This window comes from Vanessa cardui, chromosome 4, assembly GCF_905220365.1.
Source record: "Vanessa cardui chromosome 4, ilVanCard2.1, whole genome shotgun sequence".
NCBI classification, from domain to species: domain Eukaryota; kingdom Metazoa; phylum Arthropoda; class Insecta; order Lepidoptera; family Nymphalidae; genus Vanessa; species Vanessa cardui.
This window is the reverse complement of record NC_061126.1, coordinates 1131728-1151704: the sequence shown is the minus strand read 5'-3', so window position 1 is coordinate 1151704 and position 19977 is coordinate 1131728. Positions and strand designations below refer to the sequence as shown.

Sequence of the window (19977 nt, the reverse complement as noted above, 5' to 3'; positions counted from 1 at the left end):
ATATATACATAATCGAAGGCGTCTTTTATTGAGTAACATAACATACGATCTACGAGCACCTAGTTTCTAAGTAAATAATAAATATATCCCTCGAGTATCGACGGAACACTTCCTCCCTCGGCGTTCGCTACGCGGCTTCGTCGAAGTACCCGTCCAGCTGCGCCGCGATCTGCAACGCGAGGCGGGTGAGTGCGGGCGGGGTGTGGGGGGGCGGGGTGTGTGGGGGGGGCGGTGTGTGCGTGCCGGGTGTGGGGGGGGGCGGTGTGTGGGGGGGGGGTTGTTGGTCGCACCTGCAGCGGCGTGTGCTTGAGGTACTTGTCGGGGTTCTTGCTGAAGGCGGCGGCGGCGGCGCGCGCGTGCAGCGCGGCGTAGGGCGGCAGCAGCGCCTGCTTGTTGGCGCGCTTGAGCGCCTCGCGCAGCTCGGCGTCGGGCACGCTGTAGCCGCGCTGCGCGCGCGTGCTCTCCTCCCACTCGCGGTTGAAGGCCTGCGACAGTCGCCGCTTTGATTACCAAACTCCGAGCGCCCTCTACTGTGACTATAATAATCGCCGCTTTGAGCATTACCGAACTCAAACTCCGCGTGCCCCCTCTACTGAGACTATAATAGTGAACCAAAAGCAGTAGCCGCCAGGTACTGTTATAATAGGCTATTTGACTGGTTTTTAAAATCGATTTTATATTATTTAGTAGAGGTTAAGGAACCCAGTAAAAGTAGATTTTTTTATTTCTAGTACATATTTGCCGAAAAATATGATAAAAATTCCATATTTAAATAACGCGCGAAAACGCTACTTGGACAATATGGCGCTGTAATGCTTGCTTGGTGACGTCACTTTGCTGTATTTTAATCTCTGGCACATATAATAAAAAAGCAAGGTTTACAACAAAGTGACTTCATCATAAGCCCGGCCAATTTGTGTCACGTGACAAACGTTTGAAAAAATGCATTTTTATTTATTGATTATTGAATAAATTAAGTATTATTTTCAGGTTTCGTTAGTAAATAACCATTTTTAGACTCATAATATACACTGATTACAATAATTCACAATTTATTTCCGCATTGTCAAATAGCCTATTAGTTTACATTGTAAATAGTCAAACGAGATCAAGAATTCAGTAGGTGCGATTATACAGTTTTGTTTCGATTAAACTATTGCGGGGGGTAACGACGCACAGAAAACTTATCCTTCAGCATTTGCCTGTCCTTGTCCCGCAGCTTGGCCGGCAAGGGCTCGTCCAGCACCAGGTGAGACAGTAGCTTGTTCCAGCTGAAACGACATTACGTCAACCATACGTTTAATATAGTTTTCTGGATATAAACCTATCATAATATTATAAGCTATGTGCAGTGTCATATAAAAAATAAACCACCTTTGTATATACGAATTCTTGTAGTCCTGTATCATATCGCGGTAGTTCGCCTCGCACTCGGGTTCCGCCAACATCAAAATGTCTAGAAGCCCACTACGCTGTAATCCCTAGAAAAATATTTAATTTAAAATAATATATTACATGGACGCACGTCAACAATACACAGTAATAAGTTACTACTATTTATTTATTTTTCGGTTTAATAGCTGCTAATCTTTAGCTTAGCCTGTAACTTCGTAGCCGAGCTATGGCTACATAGCAACCACGTGGGATACCACGTCATGAATAACCGATTGTTTAATGTTTTTAAAGAATTATTCGACATTTCTAATGATTTCGGCGTTCCAAATACTGGACATACATATATTATGTGACAATCAGCAAAAATGTCCTATAGCTGAATTAAACAACATTATTCCGTAACCAGTGCCACGTGTGGCCACTAACGGTTAAATAATTACATGAAAATTAACTCTTTAATAAACATGTTTTAATTTTTCACATAGCAATAGGCTATTTGACTGGTTTGTAAAATCCATTAAATATTATTTAGAAGAAGTTACGGAACCCATTAAAAGTTGTGTATTTTATTTCTAGTACATACTTGCCGAAAAATATCATTTTTTTTTTTTTTTTTTTTTATGGAATAGGTGGCAAACGAGCAGGAGGCTCACCTGATGGAAAGTGACTACCACCGCCCATGGACATCTGCAACACCAGGGGGCTTGCAGGTGCGTTGCCGGCCTTTGAGAAAGGAGTAGGCTCTTTTCTTGAAGGTTCCCATGTCGTATCGGTTCGGAAAAACCGCCGGCGACAGCTGGTTCCACAGAGTGGTTGTGCGAGGCAGGAAATGTCTAAGAAATCGCGCTGTTGTGGATTTTCGGACATCAAGATGGTGCGGGTGAAACTTAGAATTTTGACGAGATGTCCGAAGGTGAAATTCAGCAGCCGGGATTAATCCGAACAATTCCTCGGAACATTCCCCGTGAAAAATTCGGTAGAAGATGCAGAGTGATCCAACATCTCTACGCAAAGCCAAAGGATCAAGGAGATCGGAAAGGGCTTGATCGTCGATAATTCGAGCCGCTCTACGTTGGATGCGGTCAAATGGAAGGAGCTGGTACTGGGGAGCACCCGCCCAGAGGTGAGAGCAGTACTCCATGTGAGGCCGAATTTGCGCCTTGTAAAGTTTTAGGCGATGGGCCGACGTGAAGTACTGTCTCGCCTTGCTGAGCACACCGAGCTTCTTTGAAGCCAATTTGGCTTTGCCTTCCAATTGACCGCGGAACTGAACGAGGCTCGAAATATCAACGCCAAGTATTCCGATACTACCTGTAGCGGCTATCGGGATGTTCTCAAATCGTGGAGATACGACAAATGGTGTTTTTTTAGCGGTTAACGCGCAAACTTGCGTCTTTTTGGGGTTGAAATGGACTAAATTTAGCCGGCCCCAGTTCGAGACTTCGTTTAACGAAGACTCGATTTCAGACACAAGTTTGTTCCGGTTTTCTTCGACGTTTTCCCGAGAAATATTAGCGCGGCCGGTGTATAAGGTGTCAACGGTACTGTCGTCTGCATAGCAATGAATGTTCCCGATTTGCAACAAATCATTGATATGCAGAAGAAACAGAGTGGGTGATAGGACGCAGCCTTGTGGAACACCAGCATTGACGAATTTTAAGTCAGAGCATGCACCGTCGACAACGACCTTGATGCTCCGATCTGCCAAAAAGCTGGTAATCCAATTGCATAATTTCCCGGGAAGCCCATAAGAAGGAAGCTTCGAAAGAAGCGCTTTGTGCCATACGCGATCGAAGGCCTTCGCTATGTCCAAGCTGGCTGCTAATGCCTCCCCCTTGCTCTCAACTGCTTCAGCCCACCTGTGAGTAAGGTAAACTAGAAGATCACCGGCTGAGCGACCCCGACGGAAACCGTACTGGCGGTCACTAATCAGCTGATTCTCCTCTAGGTACCGCAGGAGCTGGCAGTTAATAAGGGACTCCATTATCTTGGAGAGCAAGGAGGTGATGGCTATAGGCCTATAATTGGACGGATCTGAGCGGTTGCCTTTTTTAGGGATCGGATGCACCAAAGCAGTCTTCCAGGAGTTCGGGACGACGCCTAATGCGTAGGATTGCCGGAAAAGACGCGTTAAGACCGGTGCCAACTCGGGAGCACATGTCCGTAGCACGATTGGAGGGATGCCATCGGGTCCACTCGACTTGTGAATGTCCAAGGAAAGAAGTGCTTTCCGAACTGCACTTTGCCGAAATTTAACCTCCGGCATCGTCGTATCACATCGCGGGATTGATGGAGGTGACTTTCCTTGGTCATCCAGAGTCGAGTTCGACGCGAAGAGAGACCCTAAAAGATCGGCCTTCTCCTTCGCGGTATGGGCCAATGACTCACCGTCCCTGTGCAAAGACGGAAAAGAAGGCTGACAGAAATTCCCTAGGACAGCCTTAGCGAGAGACCAGAACGCACGTGTTCCTGATGGGAAGCGCACCAGTCTCTCGCCAATTCTGCCAATGTACTTCGACTTCGCCTCAGCTATCACGTTTTTGAAGGACCTGGAGGCAGAGTTATATTCCTTTCTGAATGTGCTGGTGTTTGTATCACGAGACGCCGATGCGTTAGCCCAGTCTTGGTAGCGTTCCCATTTTCGGCGTGAAGCCGTCTTACAGAGGCGACCAAACCAGGGCTGGGACTTGCCACCAATGGGCACCGCAGAATATGGAATGAAAAGTTCCATACCCTGAAGCACCACATCGGCGACAGAGTCAGCAACAACGCTCGGATCATCCATCGAGAAACAAACTCGCCCCCATGGGTAAGATGCAAAGAAGGACCGCATCCCATCCCAATCTGCTGACTTGTAGTGCCACACGCGACGACAGCCCGCGAAACGAGGTCGTGAGTACCGTGCAACTGGCACTGTACTCCGGACGAGACAGTGGTCCGACGAGCCCAGAGGGGGATCGACGACAATCTTATAGCCGTCCGGATGCGAAGTCAGCAGAAGGTCCAACAGGGAAGGTGTATGATCCTCCACGTCCGGTATTCGCGTTGGCGAGGTGACCAGTTGTGTCAAATCATAAGCCAAAGCGAAGTCGAGAACAGATCTACCCGCATGATCAGTGGTGCGTGATCCAAGCCACTCTGTATGATGAGCATTGAAATCGCCCAGAATAATGATCTCTGCGGATGGAGTCTGCTGCAGCACGGAATCTGTAGCCAATTGGACGTGCTCAACCAGTCGGTCGGTTTCGGCATTACCGCTATGGGACCTATAAAGGCACGCGTAGATTCGCGGATGGTCGTCGCAGTCTACGCGCAGCCAGATAATTGATAGGTCCTGCCCTTCAAGGCTGCCGAGGCGTCGAGAGCAGATATCATCTCTGACGTAAACGCACACCCCAGCTCGTGGCACAAAAGTATGCTCCAATTTGTACCCGGGGTAAGAGAGAAAAGACGTATCGGCAGGAGAAGATATCTGGGTCTCGGTAAGAAAGAGCAAGGCCGGCTTCGCCGTCTCAAGGTGAAAGTGAACGGCATTCAAGTTGGAGTTGAGTCCCCTTATGTTGCAGAAGTCCACAGCGAGTGTGGTAGGGGTTGCCTTATGATGCCTGCTCCGCTTGCCCCGAACAGTGGCGAGCGCAAAATTGCCCCCCCCAGAATTCGGAGGGCAGCCTGGGCATCCCTGCTCAGGCGGTGTACGTCCTGAGCATGGATGCCCAGAGAGGGATTCTCCATCGCAGTCGCTGATGGTACCCTCCTGGGGTAATGTCACCAAATTCTGCACAACCATGTTTTGGGGGGAGAGGGATCGGGCCTCCGGAACTCTCACTTACCGGACGAAACGCGGTAGCATAGCTACCACTTCACGCCGATTTTAAGTGAGAGAGTGGTACTTCCCCGGGCGTGCCGGCCCATTCGACTGCAACCGAGAGGTATGCAGTGTGGCACTACCACTTGCAAATATATCAAAAATTTTATTTAAATCATATTAAAAATTCCATATTTAAATAGCGCGCAAAAACGCTACTTGGACAATATGGCGTCATCCTAAGCCCGTTTTGTGTCAGGAGCGTTTTGTGTCACGTGACAAACGTTTGAAAAAAAATGGATTTTTATTTATGGATTTTTGAATAAATTAAATATCATTTTCATCTTTCGTTAGTAAATAACCATTTTTAAACTCATAATATACATTGATTATAATAATTTACAATTTATTTTTCGCATTGTCAAATAGCCTATTTGTAGACGTTTGAAAAGAAATTAGAGCCTTAAAGATTATTTAATTGAATAAAGTTAGATTTCACATTAAAACAAAAGTTACATTATTTTTCAAAGATAATAAGGATATATTAGTGTGTGGTTTATAAAAATGAGTTTCAAAGCCATAAAGAGTAAAAAATAAGCCATTTTTCTTACCTGTAATAAATACAAAGTGTTGTTAAGAAGGAATATCGCTTTCAGCGCATCCGGATACTGCTCGCTCTTGTTTCTCAATGACAAATTCAATTGAGCCAACACTTTACCTAGATTCCGTGAAACGTAATATTATGCTTGAATATCGTACATCGATCACCGAATGACAAATTATTGGTTTCGTTACAAAATTAACATTACTAGCATTCAACATTGTTATGCAAGTTGAGACTACAAGTAACAATATGAAATTTACTGTATTTAACAATAGATCCGACTATAGTCTGTTCGCGTTAAGAATGCAGTGAGTTGTCATTGTTTACCGCCCTGACTCCGCCCCCTTTGACCAATCAAATCTTTTCAAATTACAAAGTCAAGTTCACATATAATTAATTATTAACTGATATTTTTATAATTTAAATTTTGTTTATTTATATATTTATATTTAATTTATTCAAGCTGTACACGTAATAATTAATGTTACCTACTATATGACGTTATATCAAAATATGTAAATTTCTACATCGCGATGGGAAGATTTGCAAACGATTGTATATTGTGTTAAGAATTTTGTTGATTGTTTAATCACCCGATTCGATTTTTTATTTTAATGTGTATTTTTTAAATTCATTATACTTAGTCTTTAAAACAAATATAATTTGTTGGAATTTTAACACAAATATGCATACACCTTCATCCTGCTGTTAAAAAAGATTTGATTGGTCAGGGGGCGGAGTAAAGCCGGTAAACAATGACAACTCACTGCATTCTTAACGCGAACAAACTATAGAATAGATTGCAAGTTAAAAGGGGAACGACTCACGCATGTAGAGCGCCAACATGAGCGCGTTCCGGTCCGCCGCCGTCAGCGCCGACGCCGCGCGCGCGTACCACGCCTCCGTCGCCAGCGCCGGACCTGCGCACGGCGGCGGCGCGTCAGCACGGCGCGGACACACAGCGGAGGGGGGGGGGCATAGCACTCACCGATGACGTGCATGTGCGCCGCCAGCGCGTGGCAGTAGGCCAGCGCCGCCGCCGCCAGCTGGTGCACCGTGCCGTCCACCGCGCCCGCCGCGCTGTCGCCGCGCACGCCCTCCACCCACTCCTCCAGCGAGCGCACGCACTGCACAGACACCGCCTGTACCGCTACCTGCCGCCCACCTACCTACCGGCCGCGGCCGGCCGGCGCGCTACGCACGTGGTGGGTGCAGCTGTTGAGCAGCGCGGCGTAGGGCGCCGGCGACGCGGGGTGCAGCGCGCGCTGCATGTCGGGCTGCAGCCGCTGCAGGCGCGCCGCCAGCGCCCAGCACGCCGCCGCGCCCGCGTTGCAGCGCGCCGCGGCCTTGCGGCTGCGCAGGCACACGCGCTCCACCTCGGCGCCTGCGGGCAGCGGCCGTTAGCGGGGGCGGGGGGGGGTGGGAGGTGCGCGGGGCGCGGGGCACTCACCGAGCAGCGCGAGGCAGTCCTTGAGCAACGCGGCGAGCAGCGCGGCCAGGCGCGGCAGCGGCACGAGGCCGAGCGCGTGGCGCTGCTCGCGGCGCGCCACGCGGCACAGCGCGGCGGCCAGCGACCCCGCCGCCTCCGCCTCGCGCTCGTCCACGGCGTCGCTGCCCTCCTCCGAGTCTGAACAAAAACACCGCGTCAGACGCGCCCGGCGCACGGGGTGTGCGTGCGGCGCGGGCACTTACAGGAGTCGTTGATGGAGCGTCGCGGTCCGATGGCGAGGCCGGTGGACTGCTCGAGGGTCTGGGACGCCTTCATCATTATATTGATGGCTCGCTTCTCCAATCTGTTTCATAAAGCAAGGACGAAATTAATGTATTCTCTTGTAAACTTTTCATTAAAATGACTGATGATTGTACCGAATGAAAGCTTACACTTTTTGTATTTTGCTAGTTCTTCTCTGGGTGCTATCTGTCCGATGCAGGATGTTTTTCGCTCTCTGCAAGAAACATTGAAGAAAATTGAATAAAACATCCTTGTTTAAATTCTCATAAAAATAGATTCCAGGGCTATATCTTACCATTAGTGGCGAGGCGGCCATAGACCTCGATCTGAGATAATCTTTAAAAGCTATGAGCGAATTCAAAGCGGCCGGGCCTCGTATAGCGAGTAGGGGTCCGGCTGGAGGTCTGCCGGCGGCGCTGAGCCACGCCGCAGCGGCGCGCATAGTTTCGAGAGCCATACTCGACGTCGAATTTCCACCACTCACACTGACACTATCGACACTTGAATCTGAAAATGAAAAACTAAATCTTAATAAATTATTCATCCGGCTCAAAGGACCAATAAATACTTTATGGCTGAATATACTGTTCAAAAATTAATAACACATCTCTGCTTGATAGTTATTATGTAATTTCTTCACCATCCTGTAAATTGACAAATATTTCAAAAAATACTTTTAAAAAGTTTATTCCTTATTTAACTTATTAAACAGCTTATGTGTAAATACTCTTGTTCAACTTTTAAACAGTAATTATTATAAAACAAAATGTAGTAACAATACAAACAGTGGAATAGCTCACCTTCCTCCAGGGCAATCATATCCATAAGAGCAGTCGGTGACAGTGGTCTAGTATTACGACTGAGGAGCTCTTCAAATGCATTCTCTAACTTTAAGACTCCAGCATTATAAAGTTGATTCTATAAATAAAATGAGGTTTTTTATATCATACAAATTAAATTAATAATACACAACTGCTAACAAACAAACATTTTAAAAATAATGATTTTGTTAAAAAATAATCATTTGTACTTACAATATTCTCTAGTTCAACACTTTGTGGATTGTTTTTGTTGAAATAATTTTGAGCCTCTGCCAGCTTATCTAAAGCCTGAAACAAAGTTACCTAGTTATAACTTAAATACATAGTATTTGTTGATTACTATGAATATTATCTATGTATACATAACATAAAAAAAACCATATGAAACATCAAACTAATGCTTTTATATATTATCTGCTATATAAAATTCTATAAAATCCCTTTAGTATAGGAAATATTTTAAACCAATCGGTATAGAATTCAAGTTACCTTTTATACAAATAGAGATAAATTAACCAAAGACATACCTCAAGATATATATTCAACGAATCAGTGGAACCAACATGAGGACCCGCTTGTATGATATCAGCTAGATCTCTGGACACCATGTAGTAATTAATTACATGATCCAAAGCTGTAACTGTATGTTCCATATCTAGAATAAAAGTTATAATTATAAAGTAAGTTTATCAATTAAAAAAAGAAAAAACAATATTAATGAAAAACGACCAATTGATATGAGAGTATATACATACCAATATTATAAATGTGAAAGTAAGTTTGTTTGTTAAACATTTACTACATTACTACTCAATCAATTTTCCTAAATAATTACATACCATTTGTAAGGTATACAAAATGACATAGGTTGCCTAACACATACCACTTAAATACTTGGGGAAACTGGTGTCAAATATTACTTACTATGATGTATTTGCTGTAGCCTTGCAGTGTCACCATATAGAGGCAGGACGGCTGTCTCTAGCTGCTGCAATCTCTGCTCACATGCACCCAGCACATTACAGACATCACTTGCAAGAGATGAGCTTCTCTTTGCAGCCGCTTTAAGCTCTTGGATATTAGTCATTTCCTAGTAATAAAGAGATGGATACGCCCCATTTATATATAGATACAAAAACAGTTATGGTAACATATTATACACTAAAAAATATCTACTAACAATATATACTATTAACTACTATTGCAATATAATAAAATAAATACCCTCTTCAACTTCATCTCGATTTCGAATTTCTTCTCCACTGCATACATTTTCTGTTGTATTGTTTCTTATATTATCTTGTTAAATTTCCGTTTTCTGTTTACAAGGTTCCAAATGTATACATACTAAAGAAAATAAAGACTGACAGCAAATATTATTGTATGTTTCATCAAATTATATTAACTAACACTACGCCTAGTTATTGGAAAATTAGAAATCACAATCAGTAGACACCTTGTAAAATATTTGTTATGACATCGGTTTGACGTTTCAATTTTGACATTTAATTTTAAAATTACTTTTAAGATTTCAATCGATTTCTAAATAGCGCAATAATAATAGAACAAACATTCTAACATTATTTATTTTACAATTCATTTCAATAAAAATTTATTAAAATATTTTTAACTATTATGTGTTTGAAATTTAACCTGTGTTATGTGAAAGTATCCGATTTAGTATGTGGTGACGTGACGTACGACGTCGAAACGTGGCTGACGTTCGTAGCTTTTACTTGTCACATATTCTAATCGTCACTCGAAGAATCGAGGTATTTTTATTTGCGGGACAAATACTAAATATCGTTTCGTTGTTTTTTGTGGTGGATTAATAAAACAGATCACTGGTGCGTATTATTAATAAATAAATTATTAATTTACATCTTCTAATACATAATTTGTTAAATAATTGATACTCTGTTTTCAGAAAATGGATCAAATTGCCAAGTTTGTTGAGCCTGGTAAGCAGTTCGCCAAGGACTCCATTAGATTAGTAAGAAGATGTACAAAGCCAGACAGAAAAGGTGAGTTCTAATAAGTTTAATAATATTTATCTTAGCTTTAGCGCCGACTATCGATGCTGAAGTCATGTCGAATTCAGTTCATTTTGAATGGACTCAATTCAATCAGCTCTACTAAAGAAATGATTATATGTACTACTAAATATTCATTTGCATAAATATTTCATTAATATCGTCAGTTACATTATGTAGCTATTAACGGGGCAGCAGCTGGTTCAACTGGCATTCAGCCACTGTGTTTCATGTTCTACATATATATTTAACTAGCTACTACAATTAAATTTAATTCTAATTTGATACTCAATAAAATGTGTGATAAAACTTATAAATGTTACTAATTTATTCCATAATAATGCATCGTTAAAGAGTCTGATTTGTTAATACTGAAAGTGAACATGGCTACTTACCATAGACATGACTATCAAGCTGTTTGCCTTCCCATTACAAATAAAAGAGAATGAACTTCTTTTTGTAATGAACATATAATAAACTTTAATAATTATTATTAATAGACAACATAGCTATTCTTAATAAACAATGTTTACTTATTATCTGCCAACTTTCTGTTATTACACACCCCATTCCTGTAATAACACCAGCTTACCTTTACCTGGCAGTATCTAGTACCAATTAATAATTGAAGTAACTGTTTTATAAAGATAGAATATTTGTAAAATTAGGACATCATTTATATTTCAATGTTTTTCTTTTCAGAATTCCAAAAAATTGCCATCGCCACAGCTATCGGTTTCTGCATTATGGGTTTCATTGGATTCTTCGTAAAATTGATACACATTCCAATCAACAACATTATTGTCGGATCATAGGCTAGTCTAGTTTAGTTATACCTTACCCTTAAGCCCCTGGATGTGTCTAAGTTAATTCTCACTTTCATAAAACTATCAACAAATTTTATTAGAATAAATTATTTCATTTTTAACATTTGTTTTATTTAAACAAAAGGAAAGTGTCTTATTAACATGTTATATCATCATTTCTAATAAAACTTTGTAAATAAATATTTGTTTTCCTTCTCACTGACTTTCTAAAAAAGTTCATTGACACAATATAATTATCCTGCACTAAGATTAATTTGATTTTAACTTTAAGTAATTAAGTGTTATTGTAATAGTGTCAAGTTGTAATTCAATTATTAATAAGTATTGTCTTTGCTATAATTTCCTATACTTAAGTAGTTAAGGTTGAACCATTAAATTACTAAGAAAAAGCCATAAAAAATCATAAAGTAATAGGATTTTCATTAATTGAAAATTATAAAATCATGTAGGATTAAATTATTAAAATTGGAGTCAATTAACTAATTGGTGCACATGCAATAAACAAGGACATTTTTTGGACCTTGCTAATTTTAAATTGATTTCAAACTCAGGTATTTGTTTTAATTTGTCTAATAAAGTTGATTATTATGCCTACACACCTTGTTAAAGTTGTATACCGCAATATTTATAAAAAAAAAAGGTATAACAATATAAATTAACAATTTATTGACTTTTAGCTATATGTATTACAGTTTTATTTTATAATAATTTATACATGATTTACTTATTGCGTCTATAAAAGTATTGTTTGCACTTAGTACAGAGTAAAATAATCTAGTTATCACAGTTTTGATTTTCTATAGATATTTATTTACCCATGTATAGATTTATTACAATTTAGGTCATATATAATTCATTGTACAAAAAGTATATCATCTCGATAATTAATTACATTTATTATTTTTATGATTGCCATGTTTTTGAGCCTCTCTTAAAAGTTAAAATATTAATTATACACTGTTAACACAGATAATAAAAAATGCATCACGAACTATTCATAAAAAAATATATTATTTTTGGCTGTATAAGTTGTCAGTTAAGCGCTTTCTGCATGACGTGGATGTAGTACGCGGGGTTGTCGACGCGCTCCAGCGGCTGGAAGTCCGCGTAGATGCTGTGCTTGGCGCGGTTGTCAAACGCGTCGTCTAGCATACGAGTGAAGCTGTGCAATCGGTGTGGGAAGTAGCACAAACGGAATTCACTGAAATTTATTTATTATTTATTAAAAAATTAAAATTATTATTTTTTATAACTTCAACATCAAAAACATTTTTTTTTTAATTACTATGCTGTACAGTGTATATAGGAATAAATATAAATTGTAATATGAAAGTAGGCAATTACCTCTTTTCCGTAATGAGACCGTCGTCGGTGGCGTCGATACAATAGTCGAGTGCGACAAGCTCTGGCTTACCACGTACCACTAATACAGACGTCTTAATGTCGACAGGATATTTGCACTGTAATATTTTAAAAAATATTTATTTTCAATACATATTTAATTATTCTAATTTTATAAATCTTAATCATCGGAAAATTTCGCAGAAAATTTAAGTAGGTAGGTACATAAATCACACATCTATGTGGAAAAGAGAGCTGTATCTTTTAATGTCTATGAGAGTTTGTGGCCATTTTCTCTAAGTGGCTAATTTTTTTATATAAGCTATCACAGCAAATAAATCAACAAAAAAGAACCTCAAAATACTAAAATAATTAAACATGAGTATATATTTTTATTATCTGATTTTATTAATAGAGTATTTAAAATCTGTGTTATAAACATATTATGAAAAAAAAAATAGTTATCGCTCACGCACATTATTGTTATTTAATAATATAGATAAGAAGTTATAACATGGCGTTTGATCATGAGATTTGTAAACAAAAGATAATATTAAAAAGATGAACAAATCATCTTTAAAATTAAAACATTTATAAAAACAAAAAAGAGTTCACTGTTCACTTTGGTTCACTTTAAGCAATAAATCAAAATGTTTGTAAAGTGGACATGAATTAATAATATTTTTAATTTACATGTATATATAGTCTGTAAATTTCCCATCGCTGGGCTAAGGTTTCCTCTCCCTTTGAGGAGAAGGTTTGGAACATATTCCATCACGCTGTTCCAATGCGGGTTGATGGAATACACATGTGACAGAATTATGTCACGATGTTTTCCTACACCGCCGAGCACGAGATGAATTATACACACAAATTAAGCATATGCATATTCGACTAGCACCGCTGTGCTTGCCCGGGTTTAAACCCGCAATCATCGGTTGAGAACCCACTGGGCCAGCTCGGCTTTTATTATATTAAAGAATATTTAAATGCATTATATTTCAAATTCGTTGATGAGTTACGTGTAAACTTACATTGTAATAAATAGAATGTCCAGGTGTTGCGCCCGTGTTGATCATCGCGTCGTAATTCCTGTGATCGATGAATAATAGACCTCCGGGCTTCAACACTTTAGCGAAGTTTTGTAAACACATCTTCTGTGTTCGTTGATCCTCATATTCGTCCAATAAATGGGCAAATGAATTTCCAAGGCATATCACAGCATCGAATGACGCCCCGGGTAGGAAGCCCTCGACATCTTCAGGGAGTGTTTGCCAGCTCGCTTCTTCAATAACTGAAAGATTAGACCAAATTATAGATAAAAGATATATTTTAATAAATCACGTTGTTAAGTATTCAAATACCTATTTTATATAGGTAGGCTGGCAAACGAGCTATAGCCATATAGTGTACATTGATCATTAACCTAGGCCAATACGCTATCTATATTAAGAACTCAAATGTTATGTGTCTTGTGCCTGTAGTTACAAAGGCTCACTCACCCTTGAAACCGAAAACAAAAAGCAAACGGTTTAATGATTCTGGCTTATTATTTACAAAAAAAATTGAATTTTATAGTATAGATATTTAACTTTTATAATTATTTAACTGAATAAGGTTATACGCACCCCATTCGTCGTATCTGGAATCTTTTCTTTTTTCCCATCTTGCTTTTAAAGCATGTTTCAACATTTTGTCGGAGGCATCCACTGAAACCACCTTGAAACCTTCATCGACCAACATCATCGAGTCTATGCTGAAAGGGGAAAAAAGTAAAATATTTACAAATGAAAACAATGGCTGAAATACCAGTTTTCTTGGCCTTAGTTAGTAAAAGTTTAATCTTCAAGAGAGATACAAAATGGGCACGTTGTGATTCGATCTTTAAATATTGACGGCCCAGCCTTAGCTATTGATTCTTCGAACATTATATTAACTAATAAATAATGTTATGTTCATTTATTTAAATAAAAAAAATGTATGTGAGCACTTATCTGTGCTTAATTTCATCCGATAAACAATTATGAAAGGTCAGCCCCTATCTCATGTTGCTACTCGCTTACTGTTACGAAATATTATGTCTCATAATTTAAAATCAATTTTCTTCATATTATAATTACAAGTTATCATTCATTAGATATTTTTTTCTAGATAAAAAAATATGTAAGTCGTGTATTATCGGAGTGAGGTCTATGTCTAACTCTCATTGTCTTTGATCAGTTTTTATTCGATATTCAGTACACAGATATCTTATATGTTTTTTTTATTATTTTTAGGACTCTGATAAAAAAATTGTCACCATAAGCAAAAATAAATATATATATCAGCATAAAAAATATAAATATACATAACATATATTCTATACAAAAAAAAAAACAATTGGTGACCCTATTCATTCACACGAAAACGATTGTTTTATATAATAAATAATTATAATTTTGAGATAAAAATGTGATATAACACATCTGTAACAATTGTTTGAAGTAGAAAATTTAATAAGAAAATACTTTCTATAACAAATATTTCAAGTAAGTACCTAGAAAGAGAAAAACGTCTATGTCTGAGCTACCTATACCTAGGAAACTGTTTGGACTTATGTTACTTATTTAACTATGCTGCTTCAATACAGGCGAGTTTCCTAGTAATATAATTTTCTTCGCCACCTTACACGAGATATAAATTCGACGATAATTACCCAGTTTTTAAACCGCAATCATCAGTTACGATTCAATTATTCTAGCCGTTTGATTATCTCTATCATGTGTTTAGTCTTTTTTTTTTTAATATTGGAAAAGATCACATACAATCTCTAATCCCAATATAAGCAGTGTAACTACAGGCACAGGGGACATAACATCTTAGTTCCCAAGGTTGGTGGTACATTAACGATGTAAGGAATAGTTAATATTTCTTACAGCGTCGTTATCTATGGGTGATGGTGACCACTTACCATCAGGTGACCCATATGCTCGTTCGCCAAACTATACCATAAAAAATAATAAAAAAGCAGCTAAGGCTCTTGTGTTATGGAAAATCCGAAGTAACGACAGCACCTCCACGGTTAGTCTACATTGTGTTTACATAGTATATAACAAAGATGAATGAACACAAGTTATAGACTTACCCAGTACCGCAAGCAGCATCCAAAACTCGTACGCAGCCATGTTTTTTGAGCAAACCAGTTAAGAAGTCTCTATAATTCTTAGTCCTTTGGTTACTATCTCCGATGTACTTCTTCCACACTCTGGCTGCCTTTCCATCAGCATACTGGTCCTTGACACCCTCAGACGGGATACCTTGCGACCGGGAATGGAATACTTTATCCGAAGACATGGTTTACTGTAAATAATAATTTAATATTCTCGTTATAAATTGTGTCAGTTAAACTCAATAATGTATACCGCCAATCAGCAATGGTTACTTTTGGTGTACCTATTATATGTATACTGAACTATACAACACAAGAAAGACTTCTTAGTTCCCGGGTTGTGAAGAATGCCTGTATAATATTTTACAGTGATGATGAAAAATCCCTAACGTTTATTATCTACCTTTTTCGAAAAAAGCAATAAATAAATTTCACCAGTTAATTTAAAATGTTTTGAATTTTCGAAATCGAATATTAATTAACATACTAGATACTTATATCATTTAGAACATACATAAGATACCACTTATAAATAACATACTGTATATTTTAGAACTACATATTTTATAAACAGTTTTGGTAATTAGCAGGGACATACAAACATGCACTGATTAAGGCTACCTTGCCGCAAAGTGACGCGTGATAATAACCGCTTTATTGACATATATACGAACGTATTCACTACAAACATTTGAACCGCAATGCGTCTATAAACAATTCATAACGGGAATTGAATCGGTATACCTATCCCAAAACAAATACAATATAATAATACCTAAGCAGGTTAATTAAGTTATATAACATACAACGTACGATAAAGTAATTAAGGCAATATATTAATTTAATCGCGTTATTATTATATATATTTTACTTAAATATAATTCGTTAGAAACTAACTCTATATTTAATTAAGTAGAGAAAATTTTAAATTTTGATTATCTTATTCGATTATTTTATTTAATCTTCTACTCATTTGAGTCTTTAATTTAATTCCGAACTATAGTCTATTTTAATAAATCTGTAAACATAATCCATTATATGTCTGAAATGAAAAATGTTCAAAGTTCATGTAAATATACTACACATAGTACAAAGGTTTAGCTGTAACATGATACTGGTTTTATGAAAATGGTGTTCAAAATTTAAATAATTAAAAAAATTATGTTCAAAGCATTCAGTAACAGTACCGTCAGTAAAACGATAGTCAACTCACATTATTATGATGCAATCACGCGTGCGTCGGGAGAATGTGTCGAGTGACTGACTGTAGACTTCCAGTCACCGTCGCTACCATGCCGACACTGCCGCAAATCAAATGTGCTCGCTTGATAAAAATCTGATATCACTAGCCATGTTTCCCGGCTTTTTTTAACATGAGCATTGATGAGAGGCGTAGGCTGACCTTTATATGTTTTGGACGTAATTATTTCGTTTCATATCGTAGAAGATATATGATGACATGTAGATATTCTTTTCTGATTCAACATAATGAAATATATTTTTTAATAATAATAAATAGATAAATGAATTGGTTAAAAATAATAATTAAAAAAAACGCGATAGTGATAGAAAAAAAGGTTTGATATCTAACGTCACTTATTCTCTAGCTTAGGATTCTTGACAATTCCGAAATTATTGGGAACTACCCAATTAATATGAAATTAAAAATTTACACACAAACTTCCATTACGATAAAGTTATATATAAACCTCAATTCATCATTCCGGATGCCCGTCAACTCTCGCATATCTTGTTTTCGCATCGTGTGATGTAATATTGTTGTTCCTTACAAGATTGGCGTCTGAGTCCACGCCGGTCAATAACGTTTATTTTGATTTTGAATATCAAGTTTACGGGAATAAACGCTTAGCTTTTAAATTTAAATTTGGAGAAAATACTTTTTATTAAATAAAATTGAATATTTAGATCATAATAGTTTTTATTCAAATTTCAATTGATGTTTGCCAGTTTGAATAGTTACTATACGTAGGTATAGTCGTATTGTGTATGAATGTTTTTTTTTTTTATGGTATAGGTTGGCGGACGAGCATATGGGCCAACTGATGGTAAGTGGTCACCATCACCCATAGACAATGACGCTGTGAGAAATATTAACTATTCCTTACATCGTCACTGCGCCACTAACCTTGGGAACTAAGATGTTATGTCCCTTGTGCCTGTAGTTACACTGGCTCACTCACCCTTCAAACCGGAACACAACAATACTGACTACTGTTATTTGGCAGTAGAATAACTGATGAGTGGGTGGTACCTACCCAGACGGGCTCGCACAAAGCCCCACCACCAAGTAAACCAAAAAGTGTCTTATGCCGTTTTAAAAAAGTGCAAACCTACAACTAATCAATATTAGAGATTATCGGCTTGAGCGACTCTATAATAATTAGTTATAGAGTCGCTCAAGCCTCTTACTGTAGAAGAATTACCGAAAATCAAAGAAATCACTTTTATTTTTAAACGAAACTGGGTCTCTACTGAGACTAATCTTAGTATTTCTCCATTTTAATTGTATTATCGCGCATAAACAACCAAGCATTTGTTAGTTGGCACTCAATTCTTATCACGATGATATTTTCCTTAAAATCTTACGTATGATACGTCATGTAAATTTTGCTAGTATTGTGCTTTGTCATTATTTATTACCTACATGTACGTTATACAATGCATTAAGATAGATATATTTTAACCTGGTTTGTAACTACCCATTAGATACAAATCATTTGAAACATACGATACATGAAAAAATTAAAATTAAAATGTATCACTGATACTTCGTTGATATTTAATTTTATTTTAATAAAATTAAATATCTACTATCTACTAGCGACAAGCCCGGTTTTGCACGGGTTCAATAGTAATACTAAATATATTATTTACGATATCACATTAGAACTTTTAAAATTTTCAGTGTTACTTTACTATACTGTCTAAGTATTATTTACAAAAATTTTCCTCTAGAATCACTCTATCTATTAAAATACCCGCACTAAATTTCTTGCGTAATTTTAAAGATTTTAAAGAAAGAAAGAAACATAGCGACAGACGAAAGTAAGCGACAATGCTTTATACTATGTAATGACCTCATATTAAAAACCAGCATATGTCTTTAAATCTCCATACATAACTTAGTTCAGCGGTTTAAGCTCAAAGAGGCAACAGACGAGGTACTTTCGCATTTGAAATATCAGTGTATAGGTACAATTAGATCAAAGTTTTTATAAAGTTGATGCTTCAGATTACCTTTGAATGAAAGGCGTACCTACAATTGCATCACAACGATGTATATTTTCATAAATATTATGTTAATTTGTAATAATATTGATTGTTATTTAAACATATTATAAACATTGCTTTAAACATAAATACACTTTGCATCATTACTCGGTTAACGATACCAAATTATTCTAAAATAATATATTTTGGTCTTTTTTCAAGTAGGATATACACTAATAAATTATTTATAATATTAATCTAGTATGTACCAAATTTATTTTAATTGAGTTATTATAATAAGCTTTATTAGCTAATAGGCAATATATTTTCTTTTACATTATTAAATTGATTGTTTTGTGTACCAACTTCAAGTGAAATAATACTGAATCATGCTGCAATAGGTTTCGTTATAAAAATATATATTTTTATTATGATTATAATATGAAATAATAAGTAGCTACAAGATAATGTTAAGATTCCGGTTTAATACGGTTTTTTAGTATATTATCAGTCGTTTATTATAAACATATAAACGTGTCTCGTACGATACAAACAAGAGATAAATCGTTATTCTGTATCAATAATAAGCCTTATCTTCTATTGTAGAAAACGTTTTTGTATGATTCTGCTGATCTCTTGAAAATAATATAAGTGCCATTATGATATATTCTTTAATTCAAACACTGGGGACGCTTCTTTAGACTTTGTCCCCATACAAAAGTGTGCCACGCACAAACCACATTACCTTCTTTCCCATAAAATCTATCACATTTTCACACGGGCCATCCTACCCATCGTGAGACGGTCCTGAAGACCCAATTTTTTTCACGGCTGTGCCTACGTTGAATGTTATATATATTTGTAAGAAATAACTAACATATTTATCAAAAGGCTTGTTACGAAATTCTACATTAAAATTAGAAATCTATAGACGTGCTCTTCATGAAAGAAATAAATACATATACTATAGCTAACATACTATTAGATTGTACAACCAATCAGCTTCCTACGTATATATACGTATATAAGTACGTACGTAG

General features: G+C 37.5%; 3 protein-coding genes across 3 annotated transcripts; 1 reads left to right on the top strand and 2 right to left on the bottom strand.

The window, feature by feature from the left end:
* Positions 1-9: 9 nt before the first annotated feature.
* Positions 10-9838, bottom strand: LOC124544073 (exocyst complex component 7). Its single transcript, XM_047122492.1, has 17 exons — positions 9582-9838; positions 9282-9447; positions 8885-9012; positions 8571-8645; positions 8337-8454; positions 7832-8043; positions 7686-7750; positions 7497-7597; positions 7255-7431; positions 7007-7188; positions 6793-6931; positions 6632-6724; positions 5812-5918; positions 1375-1481; positions 1178-1271; positions 291-485; positions 10-169 (listed from the first exon to the last, which is right to left on the bottom strand). The coding sequence occupies exons 1-17, from the start codon at positions 9627-9629 to the stop codon at positions 128-130; spliced, it is 2049 nt and encodes a 682-aa protein (XP_046978448.1). The 5' UTR covers positions 9630-9838; the 3' UTR covers positions 10-127.
* A 218-nt stretch (positions 9839-10056) lies between these two features.
* LOC124544136 (protein transport protein Sec61 subunit gamma) lies at positions 10057-11318 on the top strand. The gene is made up of 3 exons (XM_047122589.1): positions 10057-10204; positions 10285-10381; positions 11093-11318. The coding sequence occupies exons 2-3, from the start codon at positions 10288-10290 to the stop codon at positions 11203-11205; spliced, it is 207 nt and encodes a 68-aa protein (XP_046978545.1). The 5' UTR covers positions 10057-10204; positions 10285-10287; the 3' UTR covers positions 11206-11318.
* Positions 11319-12206: 888 nt separating this feature from the next.
* On the bottom strand, positions 12207-17070 carry LOC124544373 (glycine N-methyltransferase). Its single transcript, XM_047122893.1, has 6 exons — positions 16920-17070; positions 15683-15897; positions 14187-14314; positions 13593-13852; positions 12562-12677; positions 12207-12418 (listed from the first exon to the last, which is right to left on the bottom strand). Exons 2-6 carry the CDS (start codon positions 15889-15891, stop codon positions 12250-12252), a joined length of 882 nt encoding a protein of 293 aa, XP_046978849.1. The 5' UTR covers positions 15892-15897; positions 16920-17070; the 3' UTR covers positions 12207-12249.
* Positions 17071-19977: the final 2907 nt, after the last annotated feature.